Raw genomic sequence first — 18,351 nt, 5'->3', positions numbered from 1 at the left:
GGCACAATGTCTTTAAGATAAACTTATTTTTGACGGGTTGCTGTGAATACCTTTAAGTTTCTGTGTGTAGCTATATGATATGACGCTGGTTTTACTCAAATGAAATGGTAAAATGCTCGTAAAGTGACTCTCAGGGCAGTTCTGGAGATATTGTTCATGTATTTATGTCCTCATTGAGATTGCAGATGCTGAAATCACCGCAAGCGTTAGGCGCGCTTCAGTCTCGCCTGAACATGCGGGATTCATAATTGAATCGACTTTTGCGGCTTAATATTTACAGATACTAGTCCCTGTCGCGATTTGGTTTAAGTGTAATGACCTACTTTTGATTAATTCATCCAAACTTTGACAAATTCCGTAACATTTCGTGCTAAACTGTAAATTCTATTTTTATAACTGGATTCCGTCTTCATTTTCTGCATCGCGGAAATCATAGGGCCGTATGCGTCAAGAACCGGGTTTACCGGGTACTCGGTACCACCGGTACTTGAAAATGATGTTTTAATTTTTTTAGTACTGACTTGGTACCGAAGTACCGGGTCTTTTGACAACTCTAGTCTGAGGTGTAAAAAGGTTGCATTAGCAATTAAAGAAAAAACACTTAAGCAAAACATGGTCAGGTCAAAGTCTCTGAATAATTTTTGGTCCCAAATGTTTATCAGTTTTACTTGTAGCCCACTGTGTGATCAATCTTTTTATGGTATAATATGTCACAGTTTAATTTATTTTGCTATCCTCGCTTGCATAAATGTACTATAGTGTCCTGCACCCACTATTGAAAAAATATCTGAAATTATATTATGAATAATTTTTGGTTTGACTGTATATTTATTTTTGAAAGAAGTCTCCTATGTTGACCAAGGCTGTATTTAAATAATCAAAAATTCATTAAAAACATTGTGAAATATTTCTAATTATTATGTTGAAAACCTTTATGCTGCTTAATATTTTTTGTAGAACCCACAATACATGTTTTTCAGGATTTGTTTTTCATTTATGATCCTGAGGTCTTTTCTCTCTTGTAGGGTGTCATGTCTGCAGGAGGAGCTGGTCTCTTTGCGCCTACAGTGTGCCAGTGTGTACAGGAAGGGTAATTTCTCCACAGGGGGTCTGCAGGGAGAGCATGCGGGACAGAGGGGTTCCTCGGGGGGTCTGGCTACACTGGGAGCGCAGACACTTCTGGGTGCAGTGGGTGCTGCAGCGTCCCTGCTCAGACGGCCAATGTCTCGTGCAGACCTGGTAGCCATGTCTTCATCTGAGGACGAAGGCAGTCTGCGCTTCATCTACGAGCTGCTGGGGTGGGTGGAAGAGACACAGGACCTGCTGGAGCGAGCCGAGTGGGGTTCTGATCTGCCGTCTGTAGAACAGCACCTGCAAGACCACCACATCATTCACACAGCAGTGGAAGATCTTCTGAATAGCCTCAAAGAGGCTCGAAACTATGAGGTACGTGAACTATCACACACCTCTCACACAAATTTTGATGTAGTCTCAGCAATGCAATGCAATTTGTGACTCTGAAAAAATAATTAGGCCTGAGTAAAGCTCATAAATGGTTGTATGCAGGGTCCAAAATTAGAACTGGTGTGAATAGACTCCATGAGCAGAACTGCACGCTTTTGCATAAGCAATAATTTATTTCTTCTTGTTCTCTCTCCCCCAGTCAAGGGTCTCGCCTAATTTACGTAGCAGTTACTCTGAGACTCTATCCAAGCTGGAGAATCAGTATTGCAAACTGCTGGTGAGTTGTTCTGCTTTAGCATTATGATAAGCAGGCATATGTGAGTGTATTTGAGTTCATTATACAGTGCATTATGGATATTACTGTTCTCTAATCTCATCAGGGTGTGACAGAGTGTGTCCTTACAAAAGCAGAATACTGAATGCTTGAGTGTGACATGCATAAGAGTGCTGTAAAACACCTGCTCTTGACAATAAATCCACACCCACACATGTCTCCTTAATTTAACCAAATCAATTTTCCATGAAAACCTGCAATTGTTCAAAAGACCTGTGAGGCCAATTTGCCAAGGGTGCTTTGCTTGCCTTGGGAAAAGCATCAGACTGAGCAGTTGCCCGTGTCATATGGGCAGTGTTTATGCATGTTGTTTTGTGTTGTCGCAGGAAAATTCGTCATGGCGACTGCGTTGCCTAGAGAGTCTTCGAGCTTTTGTGTCCCACTGCACTGAGGAGCTGATCTGGCTCAATGAGGGGGAGGAGGAGGAGCTGGCCTTCGATTGGAGCGACTGCAACACCAACATGGCTGCCAAAAGAGAGCAATATGCTGTAAGACTTCCATCTATAGAAAGATGCTGGCCACTACATGTTCCTTTACTGATTTAGAGATGTTTTTTTGCCTTTTGAGTTTAATGGATTATCAAAAAACAAGAAATGTAGAGCAATACCTGGTTCGGTTGTTGATTGGATTTTGGAATGGATTTGATGAATCTTTCACAATAAGGTCAATAAAATGCATTTACAAATAAGATTAGAAGATTTTTCCTTCCATTCTGACTTTAATGTTGTTACAGTTGTTTTGGATTTGAGGAATATCTCAAATTCTCCTTACTCTCTCTTAGGACATGAGGTCAGAGCTGGAGGAAAAACAGGAAGTGATGCGCTCTCTCCAGGAGACAGCTGATCGCCTGTGTCAAGAGAACCACCCAGCCAAACAAACAGTGGAGGTGAGCTGTTGACCAGTATGAACAATCTTCACTCACTGACCTAAAAATAGGCTGCATTTACACTGCAAGTCTTAATGCATAGATCTGATCTTTTGACCATATCTGATTTTTTTTTTTTTGGCCCGCTTTTTTACATTCACTTCAGACACAACTGGTATCCGATATCAGTGTTTAAATTAATTCCCGACCAAAAAGATTATCAGTGATCGCTTTACTATGCACATGGAAGACCCTTGGGTTTTGAATGGCCGTGCTATTAAAATGATTTATATAATTTACGTCGAGTGGCCATTATCATTTACCAGCATGGACAACCGCTGTCATGGATGTTTTGCAGCACAAAATCTGACTGAACAGAAAAAGACTGTAAAATAACAGTAATTTTCATTTGTTATTTTATCTACAGCTCGTTAGAGGTAGAATTCTTTATTGAAATAAAGTAACGCCAAGGTGATATTTATTTAAATGAATTAACAAGAGAAAGAGAAGATATTGGATATGTATCCGATTAAGATCCACATACGGAAAAAAAATCTGTTATTTTTTGTGCCAGTGTAAAAACAGCCATAGTCTATCAGATTTGGAACTCAGTCGTGACCTGTTGACCCCTCTGATCACAGGCCTACAGTGCTGCCCTGCAGACGCAGTGGCAGTGGATCAAAGAGCTCTGCATATGTGTGGAGCAGCATCTCAAGGACAACACTGCCTACTTCCAGGTACTGAGTCATGCTTTTCAATAGAATAGCATTCAAAATAAAATTTTTAACATGGGGTTTTAATGACATGTTTTTGTTTTATAGTTTACGAGTGATGTACGGGACTGTGAAAGCTATCTACGTCAACTACAAGACACCATTAAGAGACAGTACACCTGTGATAAAAACAGTAGACTCTGTAGACTGGAAGACCTGCTGCAGGACTCCATGGTGGGTTTTTCTTCTTATTTAAAAAAAAAAAACAAGCTTTAAGCATATTTTACATATTTGTATTTTTATTTATTGAATATAAAATTCTGATTATTCTGAAATGGCACTGGTCATAGGAGATTTTATGCTTTGTATATAGTTGAGGAATGTGAATATTTGAGCACAGTGAGTGTACAGGAGGTGGTGAGTGTCCTCACATGTGACAGATGGCACTATGAGAGAGGAGTTGCACGAGAGCAGGCAGAGCGATGGGCATATCCTTTCTGGCCATACGGAAGAGAGACTCAGTCTGGCACAAGTGCATTGGAGTTCAACAAGGGAATGAATGCTGTTAAAAATTTAGATCGAAGCTGGGATGGATTATCTTCTTAATAATTATTATTATTATTAAGTAAATTAATTAGTAAAAATAACACTAATTTCTAGTGATCCACCAGCACTGACTATTATTCACACAGCTGACTTTTTAAATTTTTTAAAATGTACTGTACTTAATACAATTATTACTATTTTTTTCAAATTAAAGTGTGACTAATTGATTGCTTGTTTTTTTTTTTTTTTTTTTTTTAAACAAAAATGTATTCATGCCATCATACTAAGAAAATGTTCTAGAATTGTTGCATTAGTTCATAATTAAACAAGCATCATCAAAAGTAATTTATTTGGATTTGTTTAGAATTAGGCATTTATTTATTTATGTTAGACATAAACTTGAACCAATTTTTCTTGCTCTCCCTGGGGATGATATTACTTAAGCATTTGATGTCTCAAAAAACTGTTGATATGCCAAATAACAATTGATAGCCCTCAAATAAATTTTTCATGTTTGCCATAATTTCACCCTCTTTGTAGCTCTGAAAATCCTCTGCGGTTTTGATGAATTCTAATCCCATGCTGGTATGCAGTCAAATTTAATATCACATGTTAAATTCTTGCAGTGAGTGTAATGTTATTAGCTCTTCCTGTCAGCCTCTGCTTCCTAAAGTCAGAACTAATGAGTCCCCCGTGAGCTTTTCATGCAAGTGTCATATCACATACTCTAATGCAAATAATAACTCAGGATAGAATATCAGTGATGGCCTTTCATTTTCTTAAAGCCATTTCAAAAGTCATTAATCAGTTATAGTGAGAGAAAACACATATTTATCATCATCATGAAAGCACATTTACATTGAGTTTGTTTGACACAGGGCAAGGAAAAACAAGAAAATCCAATTTTTCTAATCCAATCCAAGAGTTATTTGAAATATTCTGATTAATGTATTTAAATATTTATCGAATTAAGAGTTTATTGAACAATATTTGTTCTGCCTCTTTTGCTCACAGAAAAAAAAAATTATGGCCACTAATAGTGAAACATTAATTACTCTTCATATTTTACTGCTGTTATCTGTTTGGCTGCTTGATTGGCTTTCATATGTTTTATTTTTCAGGAGGAGAAAGAACAATTAATTGAATACCGCAGCACAGTGGCCAGCCTTGTAGGCCGAGCCAAGTCTGTAGTCCAGCTCCGTCCACGCAGTGCAGATAGTAACTTGGGCACCACCACGTCAGTTCGTGCAATCTGTGATTACCGACAAATAGAGGTATAACATGCTCCAGATATCTCACCATCACAATTTGCTTTGCCTTAATTTACCACATCTCAACCCTGCATTGATCTTTATGCTCTTAAGAACTGAGCTAAGATCACATTTGGGAAATTTAAAGTGATCCTAATTCAGTTTTTCTGAGTTTTACGTTTGTAGCCCACTCCTACCCCATCTGAACAAAAAGTCTTTTAGCTTTTATATCACTAGCCAGTGTCCATCCACACATATTTAGTCATAAACCGCCCTGGAGCTGTGAAGGCAAGTATAATGGGAAAAGGTGTCATTGACCAAAATATATCCAGAAGATCTGTCCTATGTTTGCTCATTTAGCTGTTAGCAAAGAATTCTGGGAAACTGGAGGTGTGGCATATCATGAGTGATGAACAGACATGCTGTAGCATATCTAATCTGCCAATTTGAATATATGACGCTCTTCTTTCACACATCACATACTCTATTTCATTCGCTCTCACAGCTGTGGCCGTTTCTTTTCCTGATCATATTATCTCAGTCAGGCAAGGTCTGCAAAATGCCCAAAAGTAATCTTTTTCTCCCTCCCTATCCCCGTCCCATCCCCCTTTTCTCTGCCCTCCCCCTATTTTCCTCCTTTTCCTTTTTCCCTCCATTTACCCCCGTCTTTCCCTCTCTGTTCCCTTCCTTCTCCCTTCCTCTTTATGTGTGTCTGCGGGGCTGGGCAAGGCCAACTCTCAGGTACTATTGCCGACCGTTCTCCTCTGACCTTTGCTCTCTGGCCTGGCCCTTCACATAAGGGAACCCTGCTTTACCTCAGGCGTCCTGTACATTGTTAATGTGAAATAGCGCATACATATTGTAAATTCTGTGTTTTTCTTCCAGCCCAATAAATCATTTATTTTCCATGGTGGGCGCATGATGCATGTTGACTTGCGATGTCATTTTAATTACAGGTACATCTCAAAAAATTAGAATATTGTGAAAGTTTTTTTTTTTTCTTTTTTTTTTTTTTCTTGTAACTTATTTCAAAAAGTGAAACTTTCATATATTCTAGATTCATTGCATGTAAAGTAAAACATTTAAAAAAAAAAATTTGTTTTAATTTTGATGATTAGAGTTTACAGCTCATGAAAGTCAAAAATCAGTATCTCAAAATATTACAATATTTACATTTGAGTTTCAATTAATGACCATCCCTACAGTATAAATTCCGGGTATCTCTTGTTCTTTGAAACCACAATAATGCTGAAGACTGCTGACTTGGCAATGATCCAGAAGACGAACATTGACGCCCTCCACAAAGAGGGTAAGTCGCATAGGGTCATTACTGAAAGGTGTGGCTGTTTACAGAGTGCTGTATCAAAGCATATTAAATGCAAAGTTGACTGGAAGGAAGAATTTGGGTAGGAAAAGGTGCACAAGCAACAGTGATGACCGCAAGAATGAGAATACTGTCAAGCAATGCGGACTCAAACACTTGTGAGAGCTTCACAAGGAGTGGACTGAAGCTGGAGTCACTGCATCAAGAGTCACCACGCTCAGACGTCTTCAGGAAAAGGGCTCTACCAAGCCACTTCTGAACCAGAGACAACGTCAGAAGCGTCTTACCTTGGCTGTGGAGAAAAAGAACTGGACTGTTTCTCAGTGGTCCAAAGTCCTCTTTTCAGATGAAAGTAAATTTTGCATTTCATTTGCAAATCAAGGTCCCAGAGTCTGGAGGAAGAGTGGAGAGGCACAGAATCCATGTTGCTTGAAGTCCAGTGTGAAGTTTCCACAGTCAGTGATGATTTGGGCTGCCATGTCATCTGCTGGTGTTGGTCCACTGTGTTTTCTTGAAGTCCACAGTCAACGCAGCCATCTACCAGGAAATTTTAGAGCACTTCATGCTTCCTTCTGCTGACAAGCTTTATGGAGATGCTGATTTCATTTTCCAGCAGGACTTGGCACCTACCCACACTGTCAAAGGTACCAAAAGCTGGTTCAATGACCATGGTGTTACTGTGCTTGATTGGCCAGCAAACTCGCCTGAGCTGAACCCAATAGAGAATCTATGGGATATTGTCAAGAGGAAGACGAGAGACACCAGACCCAACAATGCAGATGACCTGAAGGAAGCTATCAAAGCAACCTGGGCTTCCATTACACCTGAGCAGTGCCACAGGCTGATTGCCTCCATGAACATACTTTTCAGAAGCCTGACATTTCGGTTTAAAATATCCTTTTTTATTGATCTTCTGTAATATTCAAATTTTCTGAGACACTGAATTTTGGGTTTTCATTATCTGTAAGCCATAAGCATCAAAATTTCAAGAAATAAAGGCTTGAAATATTTCACTCTGTGTAATGAATCTATATGATATATGGGTTTCACTTTCTGAAATGAGTGACAAAAAATATTGACCTTCACGATATTCAAATTTTTTGAGATGTACCTGTATATTGTATTTATCAGTCACAAGCAGGTGGTAACCCTCTGTTAGTTTTAATTTCTTACCAATATATGATGTATTGCGAGGCATAATGTTCTCTGTGTGCAAGGGATAGGGTGAGAGTTGAGGTGGGACACTAGAAAGTGCTTTTTTTTCCATTTAATTTTTAATATGCTTAAATCACTTGCTTTTCATTTTATGTTGCCTTGAGGGTTATTGGTGGTCTTTAGCTTCCATGTTAGCCTGGGCAAAATTAGGCTGAAAAAGCAACTGCAATTTGACATTAAAATGAAAAAGAAGAGTGTTTTTGATTTTTTTTTTTTTTTTTTTTTGCCAGATCAGTTGTAAAAATGTTAGTGCAGTAAGGCATTATTCCATGAAATTCATATTTCACGTATTTCAGCTCATATGAAGGCCATTAGCATTAACATTTTATTCCTCATCCTTTGGTTAATATTTTGAATCCCTTTACTTTTTAATAAACATTGACCATCAGTTCTGCTTTTTTTTGCTCATTTTTTCAAATCCTCTCTCCCTTACCGGTTATGATTTTTCCATCCCTTTTTCTGCCTCTCCATCTTTCTCTCTTTCTCAGATCACAATAAGCAAAGGAGAGGAGTGTGTACTGGAGGATAACTCTCAGAGGACTAAGTGGAAGGTCATCAGTCCTACAGGAAATGAGGCCATGGTGCCATCTGTGTGTTTCACCATTCCTCCTCCTAATCAGGAGGCCATCGACACTGCCAGCAGGTACAGCACACAGATCCTCACAGGTTCCTTACAAACACATTAATTAGGATCTCATACCCAAGCAGGAATATGTCTTCTGTAATGTGATTTATTTTCAAGTGAAACAATGTTTATGCTATGAACATGAATTACACCCACACAAAAAAATTTCACTTAGGCCCAAAAAGTAGCCACCCAGAATGCCCTACGAACCAGCTGCTACCCTAGCGTTTTAGTGGCAAGGTGTGAATGGGCAGACAAGTGCTGTTATTATTAACGAAAATTAAAACTATTTATTGAAAATAAAAATAATTAATTGAAATAAAGCTGAAATAAAATAAAAATATTGGATGAAAAACGTAAACTTATGATTTAAAATGAGAAATTTTGAAATAAAATAAGTGTAGGTTGAAGTACAGTTCTAAAATTACTAAAAATAAAGCTAGATAGAAATATTTAACAAATGAAACAAGACAAAAGCACATAAAAAACTGAGAATATAAAAATATAACTGAGAATATAAAAATAAAAGCGAATTCAAAATATTAATACATAAAACAATGGTATGTCTATAATATTAAAATTAGTGCTGTCAAACGATTAATCGCGATTAATTGCATCCAAAATAAGTTTTTGTTTACATAATATGAGTGCCTACTGTGTATATTTATTATGTATATATAAATACAAACACATGCATGTATATATTTAAAAAAATATGCCATGTTTATATATTAAATATATTCATATATAATATAAATATATAAATGTATATACATGTAAATATTTTCAGAATATATACTGTATGTGTGTGTATTTGTCGTCGCGAAATTTGATCATTTGCATGTGTTAATTAAAGCCTTGTTGATTTAAAAATTCAAGCGATTAAAAAGCATTTTTGCGTGTTCTGTGTGAACAGCGCGCGCACAGACAGCCGCGGGCCGCCGGAACGGGCAAATACATAATAAAGTATGTCAAAATACCCATCTTAGTAAGTAACTTGGTAGCTTTAACAATAATTAGTCTAATGTATACACTGGAGTACAGATGCACCGATCGACTGGACATATTTTGTTTTATTTCAGACTATCTCTGTCCCGTGCTTGCACACAAGTTGCACTGCAATCATTTTCCCAAATGCCATTTGTGTGGAAATGTTACGTTATTATTATAATTAGTCTGTAAACGGCCGTTAACAGAGGCCAGAGACGCTGAAGACGAACGCAAAGAGGAAACGTACTGTAGCAGTCAGATCAAGATCACTGTTGAGGGGTACTGGCTGTATTTAGAAATGGTGTTTTCTTTTCATTCTGTCTCCGTATAATGCATTCAAATGAGTGTTAATACGCGCAGCGCTGCTCTGTTTGCAGTGGTAGCCGAAGGGGTTGTTCTATAAGCGCCGCCTGCTGGCAGAGAGTGAAATTGCGTCTCATTCAGCCCGCCTGCTGTTTCGGTGTCATGCATGCAGATGTTTTATTTGGCATAATTTCACAAAGCTAAAGTCAGGTCACTCTGTTTTTGCTTCAGATTTTGAAATTATACAGTCGAATATAAATCAAACCTTGCACATGTTTTTTTTTATTTTTTTTATGATCAATTCATGATTAAAATGCAGTTGGCTGCCTCTAATTTCAAATGGCTATGAAAAATCAAGGTACAACAAAGAGTGTAGAATATGCAAATGGTATTTAACAAGTGATTTTTCAATTTCTGTACCCGAACATCTACAAACATAAAAACCTAAAGCATCATTTCATTTCTATATCTGTGCTATAGACCCATGTTTATTTGTGCTATTACTTGTGCTATACATTTTTAATAATGTTTAAACTTTATATTTGTTTATTTTTGGCTAGTGATATTTGCTGGGGTATCGAAATTGAAAGAGAATTGTAAAATGTATTTATCTAAAATATTGGTGTCATATAAGCTTATTTATTATAATAGAGATCAAAAACAATGATAACAGCAATTTGTGTGTGTGTGTGTGTGTGTGTGTGTGTGCATGTTTATGTGGTTTGAGGACACAAATTTGTATAATGACGTGTATGACAGAGGTATTACAATATGAAGGTGGATTATGAGGACACAAATTTGTATAATGACATGGGTATGACAGAGGTATTACAACACGAAGGTGGTTTATGAGGACACTGCCTATGTCCCCGTAATTCAAAAGGCTTTAAAAACATACTAAATTGTGCATTTTTAGATTTTCAAAAAAACACCAAGTCTCCTGTGAGGGCTAAGTTTAGGTGTAGGGTTGGTGTAGGGCAATAGCACACACAGTTTGTTCAGTATAAAAACCATTACGCCTATGGAGAGTCCCCATAAACCACAAAAACCAACGTGTGTGTGTGTGTGTATTATGTAAACAAAACCTTTTATTTTGGATGCGATTAATCATTTGACAGCAATAATTAAAATAACACTGGGGCAAACACAACTTAATTATTCTTGGGAAAATGTTTTTTTTTTTTTTTTTTTTGTGTACTACAACACAAACACCAATTATTAAGAAAGAAAAATTGCATACTTTTTTATTCTATTTGTATTATATTCTATTGTAATTTTTATTGCATAATCAACTTTATAAACTGTTTTTTTTTTTTGTTTGTTTTGTTTTTTCTGTTTCCATAGAATGGAGCAGATGTACCAGAATGTCATGTCTCTATGGCACCAGCTGCATGTTAACATGAAGAGCGTGGTCTCCTGGCACTACCTGCAAAAAGACATACGAAATATTGCCTCCTGGAGTCTGGACACAGTTAGTACCACAAAGTTTCACAAATTTTTTTTAAAACTTATTACAACACTTTCAGAGGTTTATCATAAACATTTGTCTGTTTCTCTAGATGCGCTTACAGGCTCCAGCAGAGAGGCAGCAGGCTTTAGACAACCTTGACGCCCACTTGTCCGACTTCCTTACAGACAGTCGTGAGAGCTCCCTTTTCACGCCAACTGAATGGCGTGAGCTAGAGAGAGAAGCTGAGAATTGCCGTGAACATTGCCAAACATTGCTGGTCTCTTTGGAGACAGGTAAGTTGTTATTGTGTGTATAAATTACTTGCTATGCAATCATATGACATGGTGCTAAGTTTTTTTTTTCTTTTAGTGGAGAAGGATGAGTTGGCCTCTCGTGCTTACCTCTCCGAGCTGCAGAGCATCAAGTCCCATCTGGAGGATGCAGAGAGCAGACTGATGCGTGGCATGCAGACTCCACACCCCAGCACAATATTAGGAGGCGTTGCAGACAATGCAGTTCACATAGCAGAGCAAGAGGTGAGGAGTGATCTGCACAACTACTCCATCTACTGGACAATCACCTCAATAACTGTGTGTTAGTTCAAATCTGCACTACAGTTTTTTTTTTTACTAAAAGCAGTTCATAGTATCTGCAATTATGGAAAATACTGTAAATTGTACAAAGATGCTTTTAACTAACTTGTTACTAACAGTGTTCAAATTGTTTATAGTTTACAAGTTTTGTGGTATTATTTATAGACTATTGTAATATGTATTAATGTTTTGAATAAGCTTTTATTTTTGTTTTCAGAGTAATATACTGTTTTTATGTGTATGTGTGTTTTTATGTGTGTACGTGTGTGTGTGTGTGTGTGTGTGTATACAAATTTTTTTCTTTGTGCATTCCAATTAATCTCAATCAAACTGCAGTTGGGTTATTTTGACGAGGTTAAAAAATAACTAAAGAAACCGCTAACTAACACAATAAAAAAACAACAAAAACATGATTTTTTTTATTTTATTTATAAAGTGAGTTATGTTTTTGCAAATAAACTCTAATATGTATATGTGTGTGTGTGTGTGTGTGTGTGTGTGTGTATATGTATGTATGTATGTGTATATATATGTATATGTGTGTGTGTGTGTATGCATGTGTATATATATCTCATGACTAGTAGGCTGTTTATGAATGCTCCTCTTATTGCAAGTTGTCGTCAACATTTTTGTTTGTTTTTTTTCCTAGAAGAGAAAGACTGTAGCTTAAATGTGCATATTTGTTTTTTTATTTCATTTAATTTAGCAGTTAATTTTGTCAACTTTTAGGACTAGCTACATTACTATATGGATTACCTCAAATTTAACAGACATCGACTAAAAGCTGCAAATGTCATTTAAATTTCATGCAGTCTTAAAAAATAAATGTAATCTGAAGAATCTTTTAATGGTTTTCCAGAAGCTGCAGCACGATCTGAAAGGTCTTCAGTCAGATTTGGGTGAGGTGTCTCGCCGCTGCGTGAGCTTCTTTGAGGAGAAACCTACCTCTTCCAGTGTGCCTGTCCTACGCTCTGAGCTCAACCTGGCTGTAGAGCACATCGAGAAACTCAACTCCCTCTCTTCTGTTTATCTGCAAAAGTTAGTACACAAAGTCATTTCAATTCATGTACTCTACTTATTCATCAAGCCTTGTTTAGCCTTAGGGACAACCATAATTTGAGTGTCTATTTCTCTGCATCTGCCAGATTGAAGACGGTTGATGTGTTGATGAGAAGCCTGCAGGCTGCAGAAAGTCAAGTGAAAAAGTATGAGAGTCGACTAAGTGAAGAGGATATTGTCCCCGCTGATACTGCTGCAATCCAGGCCTTGGGAGAGCAGTTAAAGGTGAGACGCGCAGACACTTCACACATTAGCAGTTGAATAATTTCTCAACCAAACCAGCTAATCGCCAATGTAATATTTGTTAATTTGATATTATCCTTAAAGGGATCCCTGGGTATTAAGACTTGTATGGCTTAATATAACGTAAATGATGTCTCTTACTGAAATATGTAGTAGAAAACCCATTAAAGATTTGTTATTTTAAAAAATCACATTGTCACATGTTTTATACATATTTTGGACTATGGGGGCGCCATTGTTCTGATGACGTAAAATGGTTGCACTCTGTGAGCTACTAGTGCTTCCTGTTGCTATTTTTACCACAACACAACTTGGAATAGACAACTCGGAAAATAAAATACTGATATGATGACCACAACTACTGAAAGAGCGTACAGGTGGCGATGGATATAAGTATAGGTTTAAACCAAATGCTGTACCATGGATTTTTCCCCACAAGGAGTGTAAATGCCCCGGATCTCGAAGGAAATCCGCGCTGAGAAACTCCTCTAGCGGCCGCGCGTCATGATTAGCATTGGCATGTTTGCATGCTAACAGATGGCATCTAGCATTTCTTGTCTCAGCTGTTTGAAAGCTCTTTCAGTAGTTGTGGTCTACTAAAAGACTCAAAGGCATCAGGGCTAAAGTGGAGAGAAAAAAGAAGTGGATCTTGAGGAAGTTTTATTCGTCAACAGGCATCTTCCCATTCTTTTCTCCTCTTCTTATCGCTAGGAAAGCAGTGAAGTCTTAGTCTTACATTGCTTCTCTTGTTGCCCTTTGACTGAAAATTACAAACAAAAGCCACACAATGTGGTATCGTATCAGTATTATTAATTCTCACTTAGGTTAAATGAGTGAATAATAAAAGTGTGAACACACAAACAAATGACTGCATAGTACGTTTTCTAGGGAAAAAAACTATTTTGGACATAATCACATCCTCCCATTTTACAGAAATAGTGTTTAAAGGGGTCATGAACTGACTTTTTTTTATTATTTTGTACATTATAAGGTCCCCTTATAATGTTATCAAGATTTTTACATCAAAAAACATCACAATTTAGAAGTATTAGGCTATTTTCTGTCCTATTTTTAACCCCCCTCATCAGAACACTGTTTGAATAAGTGTGGCAGATTGTAGACTCGGAAGTAAATGCCTAACTGTTGTGTATGTTTGACTGCCTACATCCTTCATAGATGGACCCTGCTGTGATTTAGGTCAAAAACGCATAAATACTCTGTTTAACAGACAAAGCAATAGTGAGCACGTAATAAAAACAGTTACTCACACTTGTGTGTTGCGACATTACTGTCGGATCCAATATAGTCGGCACAGCATCGTCTTTTAGTTTCAATATTTCTGAAAATCCTGCGTTGAATTGTGCCTTGTTTGTAAACGAATCCGCAGAAAAATGAAGTGAACAAAGGACCAAGTTCTTAGTGATGCGGTCTGGATCTACATTAAAAATAAAGTTCATCCACATTTTCTGAATGTTAGGATCATAAGGAAGGCAATGCGAAGACTGTTTTTTCACAACTTGGCACTGCACAGCATCTTGTTGTCTTTGGAGCCATCTTTATCGCTTGGTTTCTGCATAGACCTGCATTCCCTCTCTCGTTATTTACCTACTACATGCACGAATCTGTGGGCGGGGCTAAACAGGAAGCGATGTAGAAGCAGGTGTTGATCATCTTCTGCGGAAGTGGGGTTTAGCCACACTATTACGTCATAAAGTGGCACGTTCCACAACCTGTTGTTTTTGCAGATTCAATATAAGCTTTTTTTAGACTAACGAGAAAGTTTTGAAACTTACAAGATGTTTTTGTAGTACCATGTCCTCTTATATGTCAGAAGATCAAGAGAATTTTGATTTCTCAGTTCATGACTCCTTTAAAGAATAAAGTGTACTTCAAAATTATTGGTAATTCTAACCTCATGTTCATTGTTTTAATTCGAATACCTCACAAATGGTTGGTGAGTTCAGTTGCAAAAGTTCAATTTCAGTATACCCAAAGCTCAAATCAGATCTGAAAACTCTGCAGATGCATATAATCGGAACTCCGTGTAGCTCTGAAAATGAATAACTTCCAATCTGTTGTTTGTCAGAGACAGTGGAAAGGCGACTTTACTGTTAAGTTTTTGATTGCATTTCATACTCTGTATGTCACGCTGTTGCAGAAATGGTATTCAGAGCTGGAGGAGCAGGATCACATATTCAAGAGTCTGAGTTTAGAGGTCCAGCAGGCTAGAGAGGTCGGAAACCAGCTCAACCAACTGCACCCTGACCGCAGCCCTGAACTGGACCGCTACCAGGAGAAAGCACAACAGCTCACAGAGAGGTGGAGTGGAGTGTGCAGGCAAATGGAGACACGGTGAGTTGTTTCAAAGTCAAACTACCAATATTTATGGTAATATTCCAGATTATAACACAAATCATAATGTCCTACAGGCAAGCGGATCTGGAGATGCTGTGTTCGGTGCTGCAGCAGTACAGAGAAGGCCACACCTCTCTCATCCGCTGGATAGAGGAGACCACCGAAAAACAGGAGAACACGCAACCCGAGCAGACGGACAGCAGAGCTCTGTCAGAGCAGCTCGCACAGCAAACGGTGAGAGGCGACACTTATACTGATGAATACTTCCATGTGTTGTAAAACAGATCAGTGTTTGATTCAGTATCTGTTCTTCTCTAGGCCTTGGTGGCTGAGATAGAACAGAACCAGGTCAAACTGGATGAATGCCAGACGTACTCTAAACAGTACTGCGCTGCTGTTAAGGTAAGCACTCTGTCAAAGTGACTAGTGTCGGCTACTGCTTACTGCAAGTCATTATGGAGAAATGGAAATATAAACACTTGCTACACAATATATATTTCTTCTTACTATACAATCCCTTCTGTTTTATGCATTAGGACTATGAACTCCAGCTTATGACGTTCAGAGCTTTTGTTGAATCAACCCAAAAGTCTCCTGTGAAAAGGAGGAGGATGCACTCTTCATCAGATGTCATCACACAGGAGGTAAATTCAGAAAAACCAGGCTCATATGATATTAATTTGATATATTTATAACATTTATATTAGTTTCCATATTGCCTTTAATCACATTTTTCTACTGTGTCTTAGTTTATGGATTTACGCACGCGATACACGGCTCTGGTTACACTGACAACGCAACATGTCAAGTATATTAGTGATGCATTACGGCGATTAGAGGAGGAAGAGGTGTGTTATGCTTTTCTAAGCCTCCTACTTTAAGTTTTTTACCTACTGTATGTATGCACAAGTATTTGCATAATAAAGACAGATCAGATTTCATCATAAAATGTATGTTTAATGAAAATGTTTCCCTTTGTGGTACAGAAAGAGGTAGAAGAAGAGAGGCAGGCACGAGTAGGCCAGGTCTCAGAGGTACTCGGCTGGGTCAAGGGCCTACAGGAGCGTGCTGGCAGATCGGCCGAACCATCACTTGCTGCACAGCAGGTAAATTTTGAATGTTGTCTGTTAGAATATTACCTATTTTTAAGTACTCTACAGATGGTAGTGTATCAGTCAACACTGAGTAGATTGTATGTGTTAAGTGGCTTTGAAAATACTGTATCTGTCTCACTTCTAGGCTATTAGTGAGCAGTTAGCAGCTAAAAAAGAGGAAGTTGCTGAAGCTATCAGGAGCACCCAAGTCTTCCTGATGTCAAAACAGGCCAGCAAGTGAGTTTGAACTATACGACCTTCAACGGCGGTTCTCAGACTCTTCATACCAAATTCATACCATATCAGCTTTATTATATTTATCAAATATGATTTTTAATAGTTTTAGTTTTACAGTAACCCCAGGCCACTTGGGTTTGTACTGTATACCATTGTTTAAGAACAACTGCACTATATCCACATCCACCCTTAGTACCAGTAAATGTTAAATATGTATGCACTTACTCAAATACAAACGTTGTTAATGAAGCACATTTATCTTTAGGCTGTCTCCTGAAGAGCGCACACAGGTGGTCTCCCAGCTGGATGAGCTGACGGCCACCTACACTCAACTGTGTGACAGTTCTGCCGCACAGTTGCAACAACTGGAGGAGCAACTGGCCAAAGAGGAGAAGCACAAGGTAGAGTTAGAGTGGCAAGAGAAAGTCAACAGTGACAGCAGTGTTCAACTTTGCCAAAGCGAGCTTCAACAGCAAAAAGCTTGTCTTGAAATGCTTCTGAATTATATTGCTTTAAAAAGTGGTCTTCGTAATGGTCAAGTACTGTCAGTGTGCTAGAGATATGCTACAGCAGTGTGTATGTGTGAGCTAAAGCGAGTGAATCATTTTTGTGTTTTTTATGTTGCCTGTCACGTGTGGTTTAACATTCATCACCACGTTCATACATCTCACAGACATTGTCTTATTTAACCGTTATAAAAAATTAATAGCATGGTGTGTGAAATCTAAATCATTCCTATTTTCTACAACATGCCTGATATCATGTCACCAACATCATCCTTATTGTCATTATTAATCGAGCACATCTGCTTAAACACAAGCAACTCATCGGCTCATTAGAGTAGAATAGTGTGGCCTTTTTGTCATCAGAAACTGCTTCTTTAGCCACTTTAATGCCCATTGAAGCCACATGCACATTGTAGTTTAGCTCATTTCATTTAAATAAGGCACATATAAACATGTAAATGTAAAGGCATAATTGTCATTACATTCATATTGTTTTGTTGCCACATGCAGTCACAAACATTGTGTAGAACTGTGCACCCATACATACTGTACATCAGTCATTATGTAGTGGTTACTGTGTGAACAAAGGTATGTTTGTGTTTGAATGGCTAGAAGCTAAAGATATAAACAAGCTAGATACATCAGAAAGCAGTCGTCAAAATATTTTTCCTAGGGATTGGTATAGACTGAGCACAAAAAAGCCAGCTATGCAAACCTCCACCTCACTCTTTGAGCATGATGTGTCCAGATCACAGCTATGTTTGTTTGTGTGTTTGTATGTGTGATATTGTCTGTTTTCAGTCCATGTCTTTAATACTGTAATTCTTTGTGAAACTTATTTAGCATTTTGCTTCAAAATCACTAACAGCTGCCAGGAGAAAATGTAAGACATCATCTCAGATGTGTTAGTGGGAATGCAGAACTACCCTTAGTTGATTAGTAATAAAAAAATGCATATATGCCAACCAAGATCTTCACACATTCATAGGTAAGTTTAAAAACAAATATTTAGCAAAACTCAGCATATGAAATTCCGTAATAGAGGTATGAAACTGTAGATAGTCAGTCCTGGGCAGCATATCAGGCAGCTGGAGTGTGGCATGCAGATCGCTAACATCCGGCTTCTCACCCTATCGCGCCTCAAACCGCCGAACCCTCGGCCTGTCAGTGTGTGTGCGTCTCAGG

General features: G+C 38.0%; 1 protein-coding gene across 13 annotated transcripts in view; it reads left to right on the top strand.

Moving 5' to 3' along the window:
• LOC306847412 (microtubule-actin cross-linking factor 1-like) overlaps positions 1-18,351 on the top strand; it is a 164,661-nt gene that overhangs the window by 77,368 nt on the left and 68,942 nt on the right. For all 13 annotated transcript variants that reach the window (XM_079381356.1, XM_079381354.1, XM_079381355.1 and 10 more), the window contains 21 exons: positions 1,026-1,446; positions 1,664-1,741; positions 2,125-2,286; positions 2,580-2,684; positions 3,305-3,400; positions 3,485-3,610; positions 5,044-5,196; positions 8,200-8,354; positions 10,974-11,100; positions 11,189-11,372; positions 11,449-11,615; positions 12,532-12,710; positions 12,818-12,956; positions 15,133-15,326; positions 15,404-15,563; positions 15,648-15,731; positions 15,866-15,973; positions 16,079-16,177; positions 16,316-16,435; positions 16,569-16,660; positions 16,926-17,061. In XM_079381356.1, coding sequence (XP_079237482.1) covers positions 1,026-1,446; positions 1,664-1,741; positions 2,125-2,286; positions 2,580-2,684; positions 3,305-3,400; positions 3,485-3,610; positions 5,044-5,196; positions 8,200-8,354; positions 10,974-11,100; positions 11,189-11,372; positions 11,449-11,615; positions 12,532-12,710; positions 12,818-12,956; positions 15,133-15,326; positions 15,404-15,563; positions 15,648-15,731; positions 15,866-15,973; positions 16,079-16,177; positions 16,316-16,435; positions 16,569-16,660; positions 16,926-17,061 — 3,085 coding nt within the window. The remainder of the gene's footprint in view (positions 1-1,025; positions 1,447-1,663; positions 1,742-2,124; positions 2,287-2,579; positions 2,685-3,304; positions 3,401-3,484; positions 3,611-5,043; positions 5,197-8,199; positions 8,355-10,973; positions 11,101-11,188; positions 11,373-11,448; positions 11,616-12,531; positions 12,711-12,817; positions 12,957-15,132; positions 15,327-15,403; positions 15,564-15,647; positions 15,732-15,865; positions 15,974-16,078; positions 16,178-16,315; positions 16,436-16,568; positions 16,661-16,925; positions 17,062-18,351) is intronic.

This window comes from Barbus barbus, assembly GCF_936440315.1.
Source record: "Barbus barbus genome assembly, chromosome: 27".
NCBI lineage: Eukaryota > Metazoa > Chordata > Actinopteri > Cypriniformes > Cyprinidae > Barbus > Barbus barbus.
Note: the sequence above shows the minus strand (reverse complement) of the source record. Positions and strands in the feature narration are given on the sequence as shown.